The following is a 21,694-nucleotide window of genomic DNA, read 5'->3' as shown; positions in this document are numbered from 1 at the left end:
CTGGGGCATCACGGCACTCGCCTTTTGGCCGTGGTATAATTCCTGCCCTGATTAGATAGCAAAGCATTTTAGCTGCATTTTCAGATAGCGGTATGCTAACATGCCTGTGGCAACAACAACTCATACAAAAATTGCTCTCATCTCAATAGCATAAAAAGGATGTCAAATAATGATGATAGAAGTAGCCTGACAGTATCTAGGCCAGGCCTGACCCATATCTCAGAAACAGTCATTTCTTGGTAAGTGGGCAAACTTACAAAATCAGCAAGGGGATCAAATAATCATTTTGTGCGCTGTTATGTCCACATCTTTTCTTTTAACAGTCTTGTTTACATTCTGGAAAGCCGATGCCATTGCTGGCAAGAGCTGTGGCTCAGAAATAAGCATCATTCTTTTGAAATCTTTGAACTTTTATTTTTTGTACATTGTCTCGTGACTGTATTGAATTGTGAACCCCCTATTCAATCATGAGAAAAGCACATTGTCCCATCCCAATGAAAAGCACATCCTTCCGGAAGGCTGCGTATCCCTGTGCGTAACTCCAGAGGGCGCACTCTTAAAAACGGACATACCCAAAGTCTGAATGGGGCCCATAATGAGCAGAATCATGAAGGCTGATGGGGGATCTGAAGGCATTGGCACTTACCCTCTGAGCAGAAGCAGCGATACTGGTCAACACCATCCACACAAACAGCAGCATTCTGGCATGGCTTGGACTCACACTCATTGAGATTGACATCACAAAATGGCCCTCCAAAGCCTGCAGATCACGTCGAGACAAAGACAAGAAAAAGGCATCGTAAATGGCAAATGGCCTGCATTTATATAGCGCTTTTATCCAAAGCGCTTTACAGTCAGTAGGTACATTCACCCATTCACACACCAATGGCGGCAGGCTACCACGCAGGGTGCTGGCACACCAACGGGAGCAATTTGGGGTTCAGTGTCTTGCCCAAGGACACTTCCACATGCAGACTGGAGGAGCCGGGAATCGAACCACCGACCTCTTTTATCCAAAGCGATTAGTGGACGACCCGCTCTACCTCCTGAGCTACAGCCGCATCGTCATTGGAATTCTTTTGGCTGGTTTCATAGAGTCCCGCAGGAGTCCGGAAGTAGCACTTCCGGTTCGTACGCGTAAAAGGCAATGGGATTTTAGTGTGGGGCTTTGGGTTAAATGCATGAAATAAGGTCTGTTGGTTCCCAAAAGTTTATGAAACAGCAAAGTTTATGTTCAGCAGGATAATCTTCACAAACGAGGACCGCTTTTATGACTTTTGAAGCGTAAATGCATTTTTTTTTAACGCGATTTTCAGAAAACACTTTCCCCCCTACGAACCAGCATGGCAGTGATTTCTGGGTAAGCCTACAAACGGACGTCATCCCTGTGGCACTTCTGTTCCGCAGCCAACTGGATCAGTATGACTTTGTTTTGTTTTCACGCTAGTATTGATTCAGAGAGCTGGCTGTGCGCATGCTGACACAGCTCACTGGATCATTTAATCATGTTTAATAACGCCATCGCCCCGCTGATTCATCACATTAAACAAGCCAAATGCAGTGATTTTTTTTAAAGTTCAAAGCCGATCTATAGGCTACACACACAAAGGATCACATGAAACTAATACATACGCAAGCTCGCTCTCTCTCTTTCTCCCACACACACACACACACACACACAGGCCGAAAAGGAAAGGAGAAAAAGCAAACCTAAGGGACATGATTATCTTACTATGCACACTACATGTGGATAGAACCAAACACTTGAAGTTAGACTCTTAGCGTAACCTCATTTGCTGTGTGTGTACAAATGTGAGTTTCATATACAGCCAAGGACTAAACAAAGCACAGTGGTCCTAAATGCTCATCACAATTACCAAAAAGTAAACATGTCAACATAAATACAAAACATAATACTGTACAAAAAGAGCTGTCACAAAAGCTGGATTGGTGCAGAATAAGACATTTACTGCAAAATTCAGTCAAGGCGTTCGTGAGGTCAGTGACCTTGAACTTTGATCTTAGATGACCAAAATCTAATCAGTTCATCCTTGAGTCCAAGTGGACGTTTGAGCCAAATGTGATGAAATTCAGTATGGCGTTGGTGAGGTCACAGTGACCTTGAACTTTGACCTTTGACCACCAAAGTCTAATCAGTTCATCTTTGAATGCAAGTGGACGTTTGAGTCAAATTTGCCGAAATTCCGTCAAGGCGTTCCTGAGATATCGCATTAATGAACATCGGACGGATGGACGTACGTACGTATGTACATACAGACAACCTGAAACCATAATGCCTCCAGCTATCGCCGCCGGCGGGGACATAAAAAACATAAATATATCATCAACATTCAACATTACAATGTGGTGCTACAGGCCGCATGGTGCTTATGTGCTTAGAGATATTATGCATGGGATCCCACGCAAGGGGTCCATGAGAAACCAGCTGGGCCCCTAACCTCAGTTACTTGTCATTTTTAACCTCGTCAAAGTAGGCCCAAAACAGCTCCCAGATAGTTGAGAGCCTGGAGTCAGGAACCTGAGTCTCTCCATCTGTATGACAGAAATCATGTCAATCAGCCACACCTGAAAAGAAGGTGAAGAGGAGGACTTCCATTCCTTCAGAATGGGTCTTTTGGCGACATTTTTGTTCCCCGTGTCAGAGATTGGTGCACAGGTATAGGGAGGTTCAGGGAGGACTCCGAACAGGCGAAGATGCGAGTTAGCTGCCTCAGGCCGCAGGGTTATTTTGTAGGCCTTAAGAGTACCAATCAAATATTTTAGCCCAGAATCCCGTTAGTGAAGGGCAGAACCAGATGGCATGAGATAAGTGTGCCCTCTGACAGCTGACCGGTCAATTTGAAATATATTGTCGTGTCATGGTGTCTTTGGGTCATTTATAAACAAAAAATTGTGTACTGCTATTTTGCATTGAAGTCAACAGCGAGTGCCTTGTGTTTTCCCCCTAAAAGGGGCCATGTTTTGCGAAGAGGCCGGATGTGCCGGTCTGGCGTATTGATAACCGATGCCAACCTGAAACATCTAAGCCGGGATCTCAGTTTGCCCTTGAGAAGTGATCTGCAGAGAGCACCTCACTGCAGGTTGCTTTCATTTACATAAGAAATCACTCACAATCCTTCACTTTGACACATGTCAAGCAGCATAAGTGCAACACGAGTAATGAAGTTAGGCTTATTGATTGGGTTACATGAACTACTACAGTATGTAATAGCCGTTCAAATGAAAATATGCCAGAGCTGGTGTGGAGTAGTTTGGACTGCTGGTAGAATAATGATTGGTTTGGTGGGACAATGTCTGCAGTTCAAGTCCCTTAGTTAATTGCATCCAGGAATAAATTGCTTTATTAATCTCATCGATCACATGATTACTTCTGTATGGTTGTTTACGTACAGCCATGATGGCCTCACAAAGTATGGTGGCACTGAGAGCCTGGATACTATTCACCTTATTCACCACGCCCACTTTTTCTCTCTTCCACGTTCGACGCAACGTATTTGTTCTTCCGGTTCAGCGCTAGTTGGTGGCCATTTTCAAAATAAAACGTCAGTATGAATGAAGTTTGGCAACATTCAGAATTAAGCTACACTGCGGCCAACTTCAGTTACATGTTCATAACGTTACTGCAGCGAGGAGCCGATGCCTGTACTCGGTCGGCATTTAACGTTAGTTACAAAAGCACGTCGACAGTGTTTTCTCACTGCCAGTAGCCTAACTACAGTAGGGTTTGACAGATAGCTAGTCCGACCGGTGTCAGCACGGTCAGCGGTCCCGGTCCTCGCTACTCGTTAAAGATTTCCAATAGGCGTTATTCTGATAAACTGGTCACATGTATGTTACGTTCTCACCCGACAAATATTAAAGCTTTAAAACAGTTTGGGGTTTTTTTAGCTTGAAAACAGCTTTTTGGCAAGTCTAAATGACTGCGGTAGGCGTACTCTACTTCCGTGTTTAAAACCGGAAAGACGATTACGAAATGACGTCATGCAGAAGCGTCCTTGTATGGGCAAAGAATAAGGTGAATAGCCTCGTCCCCTCTCTCCAGTGTTATACCAACATTTCACCATTGGATTGAGGAAAACTAGGGGGGGCGGCACTTGCCTCATTTTGACATAAATTTCGTCTCATCAGCATGATTCACCGTAAGAGCACTTCAATCATTAGAGACTGGTAAGAAGGTTCAATAAACGTTAATGATATGACGACGCCCCTCCTGAGATGTGAGAGGAGGGGGGCGGGGCGTCAGTGATGTATAGGAGAGAGAATCCCCCAACGTGAATTCTTCAGGAGTCATGACCTCAGTCTCTTGCCGAGGGGGAGCCTTTCAAAGAGTTTGTGTTTGGGGGTGGGAGGGGTCAGCTAGGATTTTCCCGAGACCGCTTCAGTGCCCTGGCGGTGTACAGGTCCTGCAGGGATGGCAGGTCGCATCCGATCACCTTCTCAGCACAGCGGATGATGCGCTACAGTCTGTTGATGTCCTTGAGAGTGGCAGCAGTGTACCAGACGATGATGGAGGGGGGGAAGGATGGACTCAACGATGGATGTGTAGAAATGTAGACACTTTAGAGAGAAGTTCCTGACTCCTAGATTCCATAGAAGCATCCGGTTGTCCGTGTGCAGACAGCTGAACACTACCTGAAGCTGCAGGGCTGTTAAAACCACTTTTCACTGAACAGCACTGAACTGAGGCACTTTTGGACGAGGGGAAAATAGGCATGGCTATTTACAGTAGAAAGGGCTCCCTTGACCTGTCACCTCAAGATATGGGAATGAGAATGTGTTCTGTGGGTCCCCACAAATCTCCCCTTTACAGACATGCCCACTTTATGCTAATCCCATGCCGTTTTTTGGCAAAAGCAATGCAGTGTTTTGCATGCCGTATAAATGTTATTTTCACCAATTCTATTTTAATATTTCTGCATAGTGGGATGGGGTCCCTAAACAGTATTGGAATTGCATAAATTGGCTATGAATGGAAAGCTGAGAGCCTGAGTGAGACTCTTGTGGATTCAATGAGCCCAGTTGTATTCATGTGTGATGATGTTAGTCCCCATAGTGGCCATTTGAATTGTAGCGAGACCCTTTTTTGAAACTTGGGTGCATCCATTTTTTTTCTTGGGAAGGGGGGATCTTTTATTGTGTCCCCCATCACGTAGCCATGAGAGAATGCACACAGTGTGAATCTCAGTCTCACCGTTGTCCGTGTGCTTTCATACAGTGTGTGCCCGCATGACAGGTGTATCAGCAGGTAAAAGGTCTTGCTCACCTTTCTCACATGTGCAGGTGACATTCTGCCCATCCTTAGTTTCCGTGCATATAAATGTATGTTCAGCGCACAATCCAAATGAGCAGAGGTCCATATCCACAGAGCAGTCTTTTCCCTTGAATCCTGAAACACAAACATGCTCAATCAGACAGCACATGTATGCAGCATCACCTTAAAACATGCAAAAAGGGGCAGTTAGCTGATTAGCAGTTAGCATCGAGTATAAGTCATAAGTCAGATTGAATTCACAAAATTAGACTGAAACACTTCTTTCAGGATGCAAAACACATTTACGGCTGCTTGATGTTTTATTGGGTAAAGACACCTTTTATCGAGTAGATTTACGGGACATTGATTCTTCCTCTGGCAGTCAACCTGCTATGCAGTCTGCTAATTGACTGAATCATTGGCAAAACCCATCCTACCAAGCTGATGTACGTTACACGTGTCTGCTAGCCAGATACATGTTGAAGCAGATAGATGTTAGATACATACATTTTGTTTTTACTGCGGCTGTCTGTGTGGCTCGAGTCATTTTCTCAAGAACAGAACAGTAATGTCAGTCCATGAGGCCAGTGCTTGCTTAGTCTCTTAGAACAGACGAGTTGGCTTCCGCAATTTTCAAATGCTTCCGCCATACCGTCTGTACTTCGTGGGGGAGAATCATGCACCAACCGGAATGGGAAGCAGAAAGGCGGGTCTTCCGCTCATTAGTCCAATCAGAATTTTTTTAAGGCGGGTCTTCCGCTCATTAGTCCAATCAGATTTTTTTTCCGTGGACACACGTATCGTGATTGGTCGGATTTTGTCGAACTTCCTTCCAGTCTGAAGGTTTTTTCCCAACTTCCTTGTGCATGTTCTGGGGGTGTAACGTACAGACTGTATAGCTGCATTCGCCGGATGTAGATGAGACAGTCTGTTTTAAGAGACTAGTGCTTGCTTGGAAGCAACAGGTGTTCATGTGCACGCCAGGCAGACTGTCTGTATTTGTCCCCCCCCCCAAAAATAAATAAATAAATAAAAAAAAAAAAAAAAAAAAAAAAAATGGAAGGGGGGGGGGGGGGGGGGGTTTGGGGAAAGAACAAAAGAAACAGGCCCGACCCCGTGATCTGAAAATCGTCCCGAATCTGTCATAGCCTCGGCCTCCATCAGGCGTGGGCCAGAATGCATTGGGCTCTACTACTAAAGTTACAGGGCTTTTTCATCATAATTTTATGAATTTCATAATAGTGTTAACCAGAAAACTATTTCAACAAGAACGATCTAAACCTGAACAATGTGCTCATACTGTAGCTCCATCAAATCCTCCTGCCTGCGGTCACCGTCTGTAAAGTGGGTCAATGCAAGTGGAGATCTGTTTTATCAAGACCTGAATATACAGATGGGAGACTTCATTTCTATTATCATTATGTCGTCGTTCCTTTAACTATAAGTCATCTCCAGTTTATTTCCTTTGTAACCTGTATTCACACCAGTGTACTTTACCTTACCAGATTCATCTACATATCTGATGACCTTCCAACCACATCATATTACGTATTGCCTTGACTATTTTAATGGACAGCTATTCCCTCCAACAGTGTTTCAGAAGTGTGTTTAATAACCAATTGTGCATGCAATTCACTCTGAGGTTAATGTTGCATGAAGGAATGTCACATTTACAGCGTCACCATCTCCAAATGGGACTTCCTGTTCTATCTGACAGCTACTAGTAGCTTAGCTCAACTCTAAGGCACCGAAAGTGAAAGGCAAGTGAAGCACATTGTGGTTATCATGGTATCAGCATATTTAATTAGTTCTCCTCGGCACTGCCCTTGATGCATCACTGAACTTGAAATCATGTTCTTGGTGAGAAATCACCAAATTCAATTAAGTCAATTTAATAAACTAGGCATCGCACTCGATTCCTAGGCTCGCCCGCCATCGCCCGCCCTGCAGCTCCACCGCTCTGCGGGCTCACTTGCTCTCATGACATCATGTCACAACTTCGCATCACTGATGACATCACAATTGATCTTATGACATCACTGATGATGTCATAATGCCTATATGGAACAAAATACCACAGAAGAAGTTTGGGTGTGACCAAATTCATGCCAACTCGTGTTTAGCTTTGCACGCTCAACCATAGTTTCTCTGGCTGGAGCTGATTTCTTGTCACCAGTGATGTCACTCTGTCAATTGTGATGTCACTCATGCAATTGTAATGTCATCAGTGATGTCACTTGAGCAATTGTGATGTCATTAGTGAGCAATTGTGCACCACGGAGCGGAACCGGGCTGCCTTATTATAGTAGTAAGATAATGAGAATTTATGTTTCAATATTTACAATATTATTTGTTTTTTTCTTTTTTATACAAAGACCAAATGGAAATATAGCAGCCTAAAGGGAGTCAGGGCTTAAGTGGGTCTGAAAATAGTGAATATGATTGGAATCAATGCAAAACTGTGATAGTGTCTCTTTTTTTCATGTGATCTGGCAGGGAGACCACGTATATAATTCAATTTCTGACAAATCAACCACACCTGTCTATAAATCTGTCAATGAAACCAAAACAATAATGGGGGTTTTAGTGACACGTTGGTGTTCTGTTTTCACCCAAATCTAATTCAAGCAAATGGCAGAGAAGTATTATGAGCATCTGCTCGCTTATCTCCACAACATGAGAATGACGTAACAGGTGCATTACATGTTCTGTGGCCATGAATGTTTTAATGACTCCCCCAGCATTTTTGTTGATTTATTGCACGCACGCACGCACGCACGCACACACACACACACACACACACACACACACACACACACACAGCTAAGGGACTGGGGGACAGTGAAACTAGAACATACTGTACAAAGATAAAATTCAGGGGGGTATTGTTTCTGTTTATCTAATTCAAACAACTTGTTAAAACACTTACAGGTGCATTTTCAAAAGAATGCAAATGTACAGTAGGATATCATATCCCAGTTAACCTATATTCAGCACCTCTATGCCTTTTGCGGACACATTTACAAAAAAAAATAATTCTCAAGTGTACTCAAACGTTTGACGTGTAAATCCTGTTTTGTTTTGTGGACGTTTTCAAACGTTTTGACCTGCTTTGTGGATTGTGGCTGTTTGATATGGGATGTGGAGTTAAGAATGCCACGACCAAAATATGAGGCCACAGACATCATAAACAATAGGTTTGCTCCTGTAAGTGGTGGCTCAGCCATTATGGTCAGCACACTCATTCACTACATAGGCCTGCTGTTACCAGCAGGAGTGCTGTTTGCCTCGTGATGAATGAATGGATCATGGGCGGGACACGTGCATTTCAAAATGTCACATATACAAACTTGCTTAACAGGTCGCTTTAAGTACTGTACTGTACTTAAATGACTACTGCACAGTGTACATTGGCATTTTTGGGACTCAACCAATATGTGATGATTGCTAAGTGGCGTCTGCAGTACATACAGTAGTTCTGTCTGGTGTGCATGCTGATATACCTTACTATACAGTATGTAGTAAGTAATTGTTTTGGTGTGCATGCTGATATACCTTACTACTGTATACAGTATGTAGTAAGTCATTGTTTTGTAATTGATTAGCGTTATCTAAAGTATGAACATAGACTTGGTCTGGAGATTGATCTGAAAATAAAATCAAAATCTTCATCATTAGTCGACAAAGTCCACAAATCAACAGCACAAAAAACTCTTCCTATGTAAACAAAACAAGGTATATTTGAAGTTGTGCGGAAAAGAGATCCGTTGCGACTGAAAAGTTCCGAAGAGTATTTTATGGTGGATTTTATGTCTATTTTATCAATCTCCTAAACAAGCATGGCAGGCTTAAATGCATGCCATTAAAATGAACTAACCATCCTTGGAGCTGCTGCAAGTTCTCATTTTCTCACTTATAGGATAATGATAGTTGCCTGTGATCTTTTAACATACTGTATGCTTAAGTACGTGTGCATATGTGCACTGGACATAATGATGCTTAAGTACGTCTCCATGTGTGCACTGGACATAACGATGCTTAAGTACGTGTGCATGTGTGCACTGGACATAACGATGCTTAAGTACGTCTACATGTGTGCACTGGACATAACGATGCTTAAGTACGTCTGCATGTGTGCACTGGACATAATGATGCTTAAGTACGTCTCCATGTGTGCACTGGACATAATGATGCTTAAGTATGTCTGCATGTGTGCACTGGACATAACGATGCTTAAGTATGTCTGCATGTGTGCACTGGACATAACGATGCTTAAGTACGTCTCCATGTGTGCACTGGACATAATGATGCTTAAGTAAGCCTGCATGTGTGCACTGGACATAACGATGCTTAAGTACGTCTCCATGTGTGCACTGGACATAATGATGCTTAAGTGCATCTCCATGTGTGCACTGGACATAATGATGCTTAAGTACGTCTCCATGTGTGCACTGGACATAACGATGCTTAAGTACGTCTGCATGTGTGCACTGGACATAATGATGCTTAAGTGCATCTCCATGTGTGCACTGGACATAATGATGCTTAAGTATGTCTGCATGTGTGCACTGGACATAACGATGCTTAAGTACGTCTGCATGTGTGCACTGGACATAATGATGCTTAAGTACGTCTCCATGTGTGCACTGGACATAATGATGCTTAAGTACGTCTCCATGTGTGCACTGGACATAATGATGCTTAAGTACGTCTCCATGTGTGCACTGGACATAACGATGCTTAAGTACGTCTCCATGTGTGCACTGTAGTCGGGGGCCCCGGGGATTTTTTGGTTCAGATTCTCGCAAATTCGCCAAATTTGGCACAGATGTTGTCCACACCGTACTTAATCATTTTAAGATGGGTGCCAAGATTGGCACCCCATGGTACTGCCATATTGCGCAATCCAATATGGCTGCCACCCGAAAAAAAACGGAAAGTCATAGAATCATAAATGATACCACTTTTTAGGGGGTTTCTGGGTCGTAGAATCTGATTCTGGTGTTATTTTAATGATTTGAGGTCAAGATTACCCCTCAAGGTCAAGTTTACTCATCAAAGTTAGTATATAAAGGTAATATTGGGGTAAAATCCAGTATTTCTGGTGCGCCATGCCAGATGCTACCCCCAAAAAGTTATTTTTTTCCATTATAAGTTGTAGTTGTATATGTATCAATGTTTCACAACTCAAAACAGTAGATTGTTTATTATAAACAACAAACTAATACAAGTCCAACTTCAACAACAGTAAACAACAGTAGGGGACAATGTAATCAAAATAGTTACTCCGTAAAACTTGCTAAAATCAAAAAGTTAGATCACAATGTTGTCTTTCACATTCTTTGTGTCTCCATCCCTTGCAAGGTGTGGAGTTACTGGCTGTCATCTTCATTATTAAGGCACCCACCTTCGCATTTGCAGAGGATTGTGCATCGGACACCGATACGGTGGCATTTGCACCTTCCCATGCATCCCTTGAGGCAGCCACAGCGCACAAGAAGGTCACATGCTGCTGATGCATCACTAAGAGTGGTCCACAGTGGTTGCCATGTGCCAGTGCCATCTTTGTGCCAGCCCCACTCACTGAAGTCAGGAATTTCCTGCTGGACCGAGGTTGCCTGATTCCAGTAGAAACTTGCCTGCAGTAGCGCTCGCTTGACATGCTGGAACAGTGCAGCTTGGGTAGGTGGGAGGTTTTCCAGTGATCTACTTCCAGTGGTGGAGAGGCAATGTCTGGCCTCATTGACACCAGCTGCACCACACCCCTTGCTGTACATGAGCACGACAAATCGTTCAATGTTCTGCATATGCACAGACTCAAGACTGAAGAGGTCAGGGGTGTTTGTGAGAGCAACTAGTGTGTTGGTGAGGTCTGGTATGCTTCTCCAGGCTGCCCAAGCTGTCTTCGTGCCACATCCAAGAAACTGGGAAGTTGTGTCACACCCTGTTAAGCTGTGGAAGAGGGGTAGTGCCAATGACTTTGATGGACCGAGATCAGAGTAGATGGTATGGACTGGTATGTCACGATATTTTCGACCAGTACCGAAACCCACCCAGAGCTCCGTTAGGCCAAGGGTCTCGAAAAACCGGATTGCCAAAATGACAACATCGCTGTCTACGGTGCGAACAAAGGCTGTATGACCCTGCTCTGCTGCATGTGCCAGATGCAGGAGGATCCTGGTGTCTGCCTCAGAATGGTTGCACTTCTGTAGTTTTGTGACATCACAAGGCATGTTGGAGAGCACAGTCTCAAAGCGGGTAGTCAGAAGGAGCTTTCCACGCATGTCATTCTTTGAGATCTGTGTGCTGATGAATGAGAAGAGCTCCTTTTTGTTGTCCTCGTTTTTTAGGAAGCCACTCCATTCATACATTACAACTTACCTGTCTTTTGTATGTGCACCAGGAATCACCAGTACAGCCTCATTAGGCTACCTTCACCTGGTTTAACTGGCAGGCTGATTCAGCAAACACAGCACATGTTGTTACTGTTTGACTCCTGCCTTGTCTCTCAGACAAGTTTGAAAATAGGTTAAATGGCAAAACATTATTTCCGATAAATAATGATACCATTTTATTTTTTATGACACAAAATTACCTTTATGTTAACTTAGAGGGGTAAACTTGACCTCATATCATTGAGATGAAACCAGAATCTGATTGTTTTGAATTGTGAAACATTGATACATACAAGTATAGCTTATAATGAGAAAAAAAAATGGGGGTAGAATCTGGCATGTTGCACCAGAAATACTGAATTTTACCCCGATATTACCTTTATATACTAACTTTGATGAGTAAACTTGACCTTGAGGGGTAATCTTGACCTCAAATCATTTAAATAACACCAGAATCAGATTTTACGGCCCAGAAAACCCCTAAAAAGTGGTATCATTTATGATTCTAGGCCTTTTTGTTTTTTTCGGGTGGCAGCCATATTGGATTGCGCAATATGGCAGTACCATGGGGCGCCAATCTTGGCACCCATCTTAAAATGATTAAGTACGGTATGGACAACATCTGTGCCAAATTTGGCGAATTTGCGAGAATCTGAACCAAACGGTCCTTTTTTTTCCCCGGGGCCCCCAACTACTGGACATAATGATGCTTAAGTACGTCTCCATGTGTGCACTGGACATAACGATGCTTAAGTACGCCTGCATGTGTGCACTGGACATAACGATGCTTAAGTACGTCTCCATGTGTGCACTGGACATAATGATGCTTAAGTGCATCTCCATGTGTGCACTGGACATAACGATGCTTAAGTGCATCTCCATGTGTGCACTGGACATAACGATGCTTAAGTACGCCTGCATGTGTGCACTGGACATAACGATGCTTAAGTACGTCTCCATGTGTGCACTGGACATAACGATGCTTAAGTACGTCTGCATGTGTGCACTGGACATAATGATGCTTAAGTACGTCTCCATGTGTGCACTGGACATAATGATGCTTAAGTGCATCTCCATGTGTGCACTGGACATAATGATGCTTAAGTACGTCTCCATGTGTGCACTGGACATAACGATGCTTAAGTATGTCTGCATGTGTGCACTGGACATAACGATGCTTAAGTATGTCTGCATGTGTGCACTGGACATAATGATGCTTAAGTAAGCCTGCATGTGTGCACTGGACATAACGATGCTTAAGTACGTCTCCATGTGTGCACTGGACATAACGATGCTTAAGTACGTCTCCATGTGTGCACTGGACATAACGATGCTTAAGTACGTCTCCATGTGTGCACTGGACATAATGATGCTTAAGTACGTCTCCATGTGTGCACTGGACATAACGATGCTTAAGTACGTCTCCATGTGTGCACTGGACATAACGATGCTTAAGTACGTCTCCATGTGTGCACTGGACATAACGATGCTTAAGTACGTCTCCATGTGTGCACTGGACATAATGATGCTTAAGTACGTCTCCATGTGTGCACTGGACATAACGATGCTTAAGTACGTCTCCATGTGTGCACTGGACATAACGATGCTTAAGTACGTCTGCATGTGTGCACTGGACATAATGATGCTTAAGTACGTCTCCATGTGTGCACTGGACATAACGATGCTTAAGTACGTCTCCATGTGTGCACTGGACATAATGATGCTTAAGTACGTCTCCATGTGTGCACTGGACATAATGATGCTTAAGTACATCTCCATGTGTGCACTGGACATAATGATGCTTAAATACGTCTCCATGTGTGCACTGGACATAATGATGCTTAAGTACGTCTCCATGTGTGCACTGGACATAATGATGCTTAAATACGTCTCCATGTGTGCACTGGACATAATGATGCTTAAGTACGTCTCCATGTGTGCACTGGACATAATGATGCTTAAGTACGTCTCCATGTGTGCACTGGACATAATGATGCTTAAATACGTCTCCATGTGTGCACTGGACATAATGATGCTTAAGTGCATCTCCATGTGTGCACTGGACATAATGATGCTTAAATACGTCTCCATGTGTGCACTGGACATAACGATGCTTAAGTACATCTCCATGTGTGCACTGGACATAACGATCTAGGCCGCACAGAGATGATTATGATGCTAATCCTTTCCTCACATATTGGCTGAGGTGACCAATGGGTCAAACTGTCAAAAAGTCAGTATAGTCCTTTAACAGAGGACAAACCCACTGCTCTGGCTACTTGCCAGAGGTGGGTTCGGCCCAGCCAACAAAGGAATGGATATGACTTGATCCCCTGCAGTTGATATGTGAAAACTGAAATGAAAGCTTACAGTAGCATATAGCTAGTGTATGGATGAGTCGATGTTGGCTTATCGCTGTTTGGTTTAGTACACAGTGGTGTGCACAGTGCAGAGCACAGCAGAGTGTAAATGGGTCACAGGGGAAAATAACAACGTTGCCAAATATGAGAAGATTATGAAACAAATCTTGTTTGAATCACTTAACACTGCTATTGTACAGGCTTCCAAAGCCTCAAGGAGATGCGTCTAACAGCCCAAACTTTTGTTATGGTTAATCAGAGCCATAACAGATATGTGATTTATGTAACTGATAAGTGATTTCAGTGGGGGAACTAAGGTGAGACCATAATTGCATTCAGGGTTTCCGCTATATGCATTCAGTGGCGGAATGAAAAATGAAAAATGTCATTAACCAACACGACTCCCTCTGCATAAACTTTTACTTTGAAAATCTATTCTGGATACACACTGGCTCTGCACACCGGTCGGCGGTCGTCCGAAGCCAACGCCTACTGTGCCCCACTTTGTCTCTGATTGGCTTAGCCTGACAGTCTTATCCAATCAGAACCAGCCTTGCAACAAATACGTGTACTGTCCAATCAGAGGCAAAGTAGGAGACAGGCAATGCCTCGCTGAAAAAAAAAAAACGTTTGCGAGCGGGCGAGACACAGTGGACCACACGTTACGTTACAGAGACAAACCAAAGAAAAGAAGCGAAAAGGAATGAAAGGTAGACTAAACTTAGCGTAGTGTTAAGACTATATATACACATGTGTGTGTGTATATATATATAAGACACTGGTCCAGGGTATCCCAAGGGCCCAGGGTATCACACAATTCTATGAACACGCATGCTACTATGAGGTGATATGCGAGAAAAAAGTAACATGTTATACAAAAATGAAATATCACTTTAAGGCTATTGCCACCCACAGAGTTTAAAGTGAACAAACTGAGAAAATGTCAGACTAATAAACTATATATGGTATATATTGACATTCCTGAGGTACCAAATAGGCTACTCATGGCGGGTATACAGTATCATGATCAGCATAATAATACCCAAGTAGTTGGTACTTACCGAAAGGACAATGACAAATGTAGTCATTAACCAGATCCATACATGAGCCTCCATGAAGACAAGGCTGTGACCAGCAATCATCTACATCCTGTGAGCAGGTCCTTCCTGTAGGATGAAGAGTGGCATGACCATAGTCTCAATGTCACTGGGCTATAGCTGTGGAAATGTGTCCCCAATGCATTAACTGTCACAACTTACAAACACAGCTGTCACTGTGACAATCTAGATATACTGTAACAACCTACAAACTCAGCTGTCACTGTGACAATCTAGATATACTGTAACAACCTACAAACTCAGCTGTCACTGTGACAATCTAGATCTACTGTAACAACCTACAAACACAGCTGTCACTGTGACAATCTAGATCTACTGTAACAACCTACAAACTCAGCTGTCACTGTGACAATCTAGATATACTGTAACAACCTACAAACTCAGCTGTCACTGTGACAATCTAGATCTACTGTAACAACCTACAAACACAGCTGTCACTGTGGCAATCTAGATCTACTGTAACAACCTACAAACTCAGCTGTCACTGTGGCAATCTAGATATACTGTAACAACCTACAAACACAGCTGTCACTGTGACAATCTAGATATACTGTAACAACCTACAAACTCAGCTGTCACTGTGACAATCTAGATATACTGTAACAACCTACAAACACAGCCGTCACTGTGACAATCTAGATATACTGTAACAACCTACAAACTCAGCTGTCACTGTGACAATCTAGATATACTGTAACAACCTACAAACACAGCCGTCACTGTGACAATCTAGATATACTGTAACAACCTACAAACTCAGCTGTCACTGTGACAATCTAGATATACTGTAACAACCTACAAACTCAGCTGTCACTGTGACAATCTAGATATACTGTAACAACCTACAAACTCAGCTGTCACTGTGACAATCTAGATATACTGTAACAACCTACAAACACAGCCGTCACTGTGACAATCTAGATATACTGTAACAACCTACAAACTCAGCTGTCACTGTGACAATCTAGATATACTGTAACAACCTACAAACACAGCCGTCACTGTGACAATCTAGATATACTGTAACAACCTACAAACTCAGCTGTCACTGTGACAATCTAGATATACTGTAACAACCTACAAACTCAGCTGTCACTGTGGCAATCTAGATATACGGTAAAAACCTACAAACTCAGCTGTCACTGTGACAATCTAGATATACTGTAACAACCTACAAACTCAGCTGTCACTGAGGCAATCTAGATATACTATAACAACCTACAAACTCAGCTGTCACTGTGACAATCTAGATATACTGTAACAACCTACAAACTCAGCCGTCACTGTGACAATCTAGATATACTGTAACAACCTACAAACTCAGCTGTCACTGTGGCAATCTAGATCTACTGTAACAACCTACAAACTCAGCTGTCACTGTGACAATCTAGATATACTGTAACAACCTACAAACTCAGCTGTCACTGTGACAATCTAGATATACTGTAACAACCTACAAACTCAGCTGTCACTGTGGCAATCTAGATATACTGTAACAACCTACAAACTCAGCTGTCACTGTGACAATCTAGATATACTGTAACAACCTACAAACTCAGCTGTCACTGTGACAATCTAGATATACTGTAACAACCTACAAACACAGCTGTGTCACTGTGGCAATCTTACTTCATATACAGTAAATGTTGTGAAGCACTAATGCATGGATATTAATTCAAACCATAGACACATTCATAACATTTGAAACATTTCCACTAATGGCCCTGGAGTTTGTTGGCTCAACAATGAAGATCGCCTGCCTTACTGCAGACAGACTTTTATATCATACTGTAAAGCTAATTATCGCTGATTCATTTGGCTCTGTGCAACCTGGGTGATATTCTTGACTCCACTCTCTCCTTTCAGTCACACATAAAAGCCATCAGCCACCTCAAATACATCTCCAGACTCTGGCCATCACTCTCAGGCTCTATAGCTGAGACCCTCATCCGTGCCTTCATCACGTCCCGTCTGGAGTACTGCAATGGAGTCCTGTTCAGGGTACCCGGCAAAGCCCTGGACAGGCTCCAATATGTGCAGAACTCCGCTGCCAGGCTTCTGACGCGCACCAAGCCCTGGCAGCACATCAACACCACCCTCATCCATCTCCACTGGCTCCCGGGTCAAGTCCGGCATCACCGATAAAATCCTGCTCCTCATAAATCCCTCCACGCTCTTGCCCCCCAGTACCCATCTGACCTCCTCCACCCCTACACCCCGTCCCGGAACCTGAAGTCTTCACACCAGTGGTCTCGTCTCCATCCCCCACACCCGCCTGCGAACCTTTGGGGGACAGAGTGGCCCCCCTCTGGGGGTCAGTGTGGCGGCCCCCACCCTCTGGAACTCTCTCCCAGCAGAGATCCACAACGCCCCACCCTTTGACACTTTCAAGAACAGCCTCCAAACTCACCTGTTCAACAAAGTCAACTCTGTTTTTTTGTAAAGCCAATGTTACCATTGTAAAGCGTCCTAGGGTTCCTTAAAAGGCGATATATAAATCCAAGTTATTATTATTATTATTATTATTATTATTATTATTATTATTATCTATAGCATCTCTTAATTTCTGGCTTACATGATTGTGTGTTCACAACACTGCTGCTTGGATTGTAAGTGGTGCAGCCCGATTTTAGCATCTCTCCACAGCATACCAGTTAAGATATAAAAGTGAATTAATATTTTCCTGAAATGTTTTCTCCCTACAGTAGCTATATTTCAAAGCTCTTGGTTGTCTATGAACCAGAGTGCAGCCTGAGATCCTTAGGCAAGGCCCTTTGAACAGTCCTCAATTCTAAACTCAAGACTAAAAGGTGGTTGCACTTCTGTCCCTTATACTGTTCAGCACCTTGTTAATCATGTATGTAGGCTATTCACATCAATGACTAGATTAAGATACCGCTTACTAACAACCTAACGGGCCCCAAGTAGACTAGTGGACACCATACAGACACGAAATGGCTCATACTCTCATACTAGCCTCATACTAGCCAATCGTAAATAATTTAGCTGGCTACGCATCATTGCACTACTGTGAGTAACTTAGCCATTAAGATCTCCCATGACTAGATTTTATTATGCAAAAAGCCCTTTGATAATGCTAGCTATCCACTTTATTCCTAAAGTCAATGAAAAAGCCAAACTACGGTACTTTAAATTTCCAAAAGCTAACCAGTTAACAGATGTATCTATATTTGCATATTTCTGATCTTTGCAGGCGCAATTAGTCATTTCAGGGGACACTAGAGTATTGACTTCTTTTTTTACAGTCTATAATCGCAATTATATTCAGCTGACATGGGGGAAAACTTTTGTCAAACACGGCATAGGTGGACATAAATGTTATGAAAGCTGAACTGACTTTTTGTATCAGATTGGTGTGTGTGTGTGTGTGTGTGTGTGTGTGTGGAGCTGTTATTTTTGTAGTAAAACAAATCTAACCTAAAGTTGTTCTAAATAGTAGTTCAGTAATTGACTGAATTAGATTTCTACAATGTTCTTCATTATGGAACAAGGAACTATTTTAAGACACTAATGCCAATTAAAATGTATAATGATGATGTGCAAACAGAGGAATCACCTACCCGACCAACACACAAGAAATGTTTCATGTTTTTTACTCACACTAGGGATATAGTGTACCTCTCCTCACTGTAATCATTTCCATCTTAAGCCCATATCTGGCAACTGTAAATCATTGGGCCCAGGGCAAAAAATATCTTAGCCTGCACATTTGCTCAAACCTATCATTCTGATAAAGTCAGGTAGCTGATTGCAGTCGATGGTGTTAATGTTTTAACCTGTCTAATACGGGCCTTTTATCATGCGTGTCTGTGGACTTGACAGGCCTGATGAATCTGAACATCTTAAGAGCAGAAAAATAAGCTTCACGTTCAAATTAGAAATGTGGCATCATACCCTCGAACCCAGGGGGGCAGTGGCACTGATAGTGGCTGAGGAGGTCCACACAGGTGGCACCACTCGCACAGGGGAAGCTGTTGCACTCGTCCGTTTCCAGTTCGCAGAGCGACCCCTCGAATCCCAGCGTGCAGCGGCAGGTGAAGTTATACCGCTGGTCCAGGCAGACGCCGTGTTCAGAGCAGCCGTGCCCCACACAGTAATCAATGTCCACTTCACAGTGGACTCCTGTGTGTCCTCTGGGACAAACGCAGCTGGCGACAAATGAGAGAGTAGTTCTTGATATACAGTGGTTTGTACAGTCATTCGCACCCTCAAGGAAAGAGCGTAGTAAATGTCAACGGCGTTCACAATAATGGACATCGTGGTGGCCCGAGAAGCCTGAAGACAATCCAGATGTTAACGGCAGCACTCACCTATATCCATCAATCTCATCCACACACGTGGCTCCATTCTGACACCGGTGCTGGGCACAATCGTTGACATTTATGCGGCAGTTGCGACCGGACCAGCCAGGTGTGCAGACACAGCTGTAGCTCCTGGCACTATCCAGCAGACAACGCCCTCCGTTGGCACATGGCTGTTGACAGAAAATAGACGTCGTCCTCACATACTTGTTGTACACATAGGCCAATGAAACATGCATCTGCTTTGTGTGCAAAGAGGGAAATCACTTCACCTTTTTTATGGTAATATCTCGGGGGGCTGTGCCGAGGCCAATCTGGACAACTATATAACGGTCACTTTACAACGCGAGGCCTAATCATGCCTTGGCCCCCGGGCTGTCTGGGAAACGAGCTTGGTTACAGCCACATGGCACACTCATGAATACTGATGCATGCTCTGTGCTACATTTCATCCAGGCTTCCATGTATCTCCTTACATTTTACATTCCACCAATGTCGTGTGCTGCGGGAGAAGATCAATGGCCGTTCCAGGGCCAAACCTCACAAAAGCTCTCCCTAACAAAGGGAAAGAGTGCGAGCCGGTAGGCTACACGTGTATATATAGCAGTGAGAAACAAAGACAAGAGGAAGAGCTGGCTGCTGCGGAGATGCACTGTATAATGCAGACGTCATGGCGTTTCTGTAAAGGGGCCAACACGAGCCTTGCTCCACAGTGAGTGATCAACTCCAATCTGCCATCTGTAGAAACTCCTCTGGCAACAGGTTTATTTTTTAGTTTAAGGTTTTGTTTATGCAGAAGGAGGATTCAACCGTACCAAAAGAAAACTCAAGTAAACAAAATATACACAGAGATTGCAAATCTTCAGTAGCGCAGTCACCCCTGTCAGGTGGTAGAGGCCTTATCAACCCCCAGAAATGTGCTGTCTTTGTGCATGCCATGAGCACAAGCCTGACAAACAATCACAGCGTTCCCACCTTTGTCTCCTTCCAAGTCCCATGGCTGCTTATAAATCTGCAACATGCATTTCTCAACACAAGCAACCATATTGCACACAGAGAATGGGCGCCTCACTGATTCAAAACCGTACCTTATACAGTATACATACAGCACCTGGCTGGCACTCACGTTTTCCCTGACCTTCAGTGACTAACAATCACCAGCACTCTTACATACTTTATAGCTATAGCTCCCAAGGAAGAAACTACGTTTCAGACAGCAAGATTTCAAGGAAACCATCATTTATTTACCTACAATTGTCCTTCATTAGTCAGTAATTTCGTCGAGGGAAAACCAGAAAAAAAGCATCATTATCAGCTGAGTTTATGGATCATCGCATTTGCTGTCAACCTTCTTCTGGGAATTGTGCTTATTGTCGTGCTCATGTATCACAAAGGGTTATCTCACTGTTTATAGATGAGATTCGGGATAAATAATTGATACCTTTTCACTTACAGACACTGGATTCTGCTGATGCTCCTTCAGGTTAAACAACTGTGAAAATTCTCTGCTTTCCTATTTAACATGTTTCTGAGATATTAGACTCTTGTGTTTAAACCAAAAAACGGTTCATTTCTGGTTTTAGGGAATAAACAAAATAATTCAATAAGTAAATTGAATGCAGATTTGTTTGAACAATACTTTTCTACATGATGCCATGGTAAATAAACAGAACTGAAGGTATTTAGAGAGGAAAAGACTTGTCTACATGTATGTTGTTACTGCAGATCAAACAGTCGCTCTCTCCAGCTCAGACAAGTTGCTGGGGTTTAGCGGCTCATTTGTAAGCAGCCTCTCAGAGCCAATCAGGACTCTGCTATTTCACATACAACAACATAGCCTACACTAGTTAACCCTTTGCTGGCTGTTTTTGAGACATTTTTTACGATAATTGCTCATTTTTATTGGGTGAAAAAAATATGATATATCTCTTGTGATTAATCGACTACTAGTCGACTACTTCCTGGGACTAGTCGATGACTACTAAAATTCAGTAGTCATGAATGCCCTAGCGTGTCTAGTGTGTTGAAATTAAATGTCTTTCTTGTTTGTTTTGTGTAGGGTTTCTTGTATTGTGGTAAAGGCGACAGTGCCATTGTTTTGTTAACATAATATGTGTCGTTTGTGTTGGCTATTGTTATTATGAAATCAATAAAAAGGGGAAAAAAGCCCTAGCATAGTGCTTCCTGTAAATGGGCCCAATCATGGTCTCATTCCAAACAAACAAAA

The 21,694-nt window shown here is 43.1% G+C and overlaps 1 protein-coding gene across 1 annotated transcript in view; it reads right to left on the bottom strand.

The window, feature by feature from the left end:
• The window catches only part of eys (eyes shut homolog), a gene marked incomplete at both ends in the record, with an annotated part of 311,891 nt that overhangs the window by 163,719 nt on the left and 126,478 nt on the right, over window positions 1-21,694 (bottom strand). The window contains 5 exons of the mRNA XM_083658278.1: window positions 647-760; window positions 5,285-5,407; window positions 15,089-15,193; window positions 19,061-19,314; window positions 19,477-19,640. Coding sequence (XP_083514404.1) covers window positions 647-760; window positions 5,285-5,407; window positions 15,089-15,193; window positions 19,061-19,314; window positions 19,477-19,640 — 760 coding nt within the window. The remainder of the gene's footprint in view (window positions 1-646; window positions 761-5,284; window positions 5,408-15,088; window positions 15,194-19,060; window positions 19,315-19,476; window positions 19,641-21,694) is intronic.

This window comes from Poromitra crassiceps (genome assembly GCF_964638095.1).
Source record: "Poromitra crassiceps genome assembly, chromosome: 22".
Lineage (NCBI taxonomy): Eukaryota > Metazoa > Chordata > Actinopteri > Beryciformes > Melamphaidae > Poromitra > Poromitra crassiceps.
The sequence above is the reverse complement of the archived record's forward strand: the minus strand, read 5'-3'. Positions and strand labels throughout refer to the sequence as shown.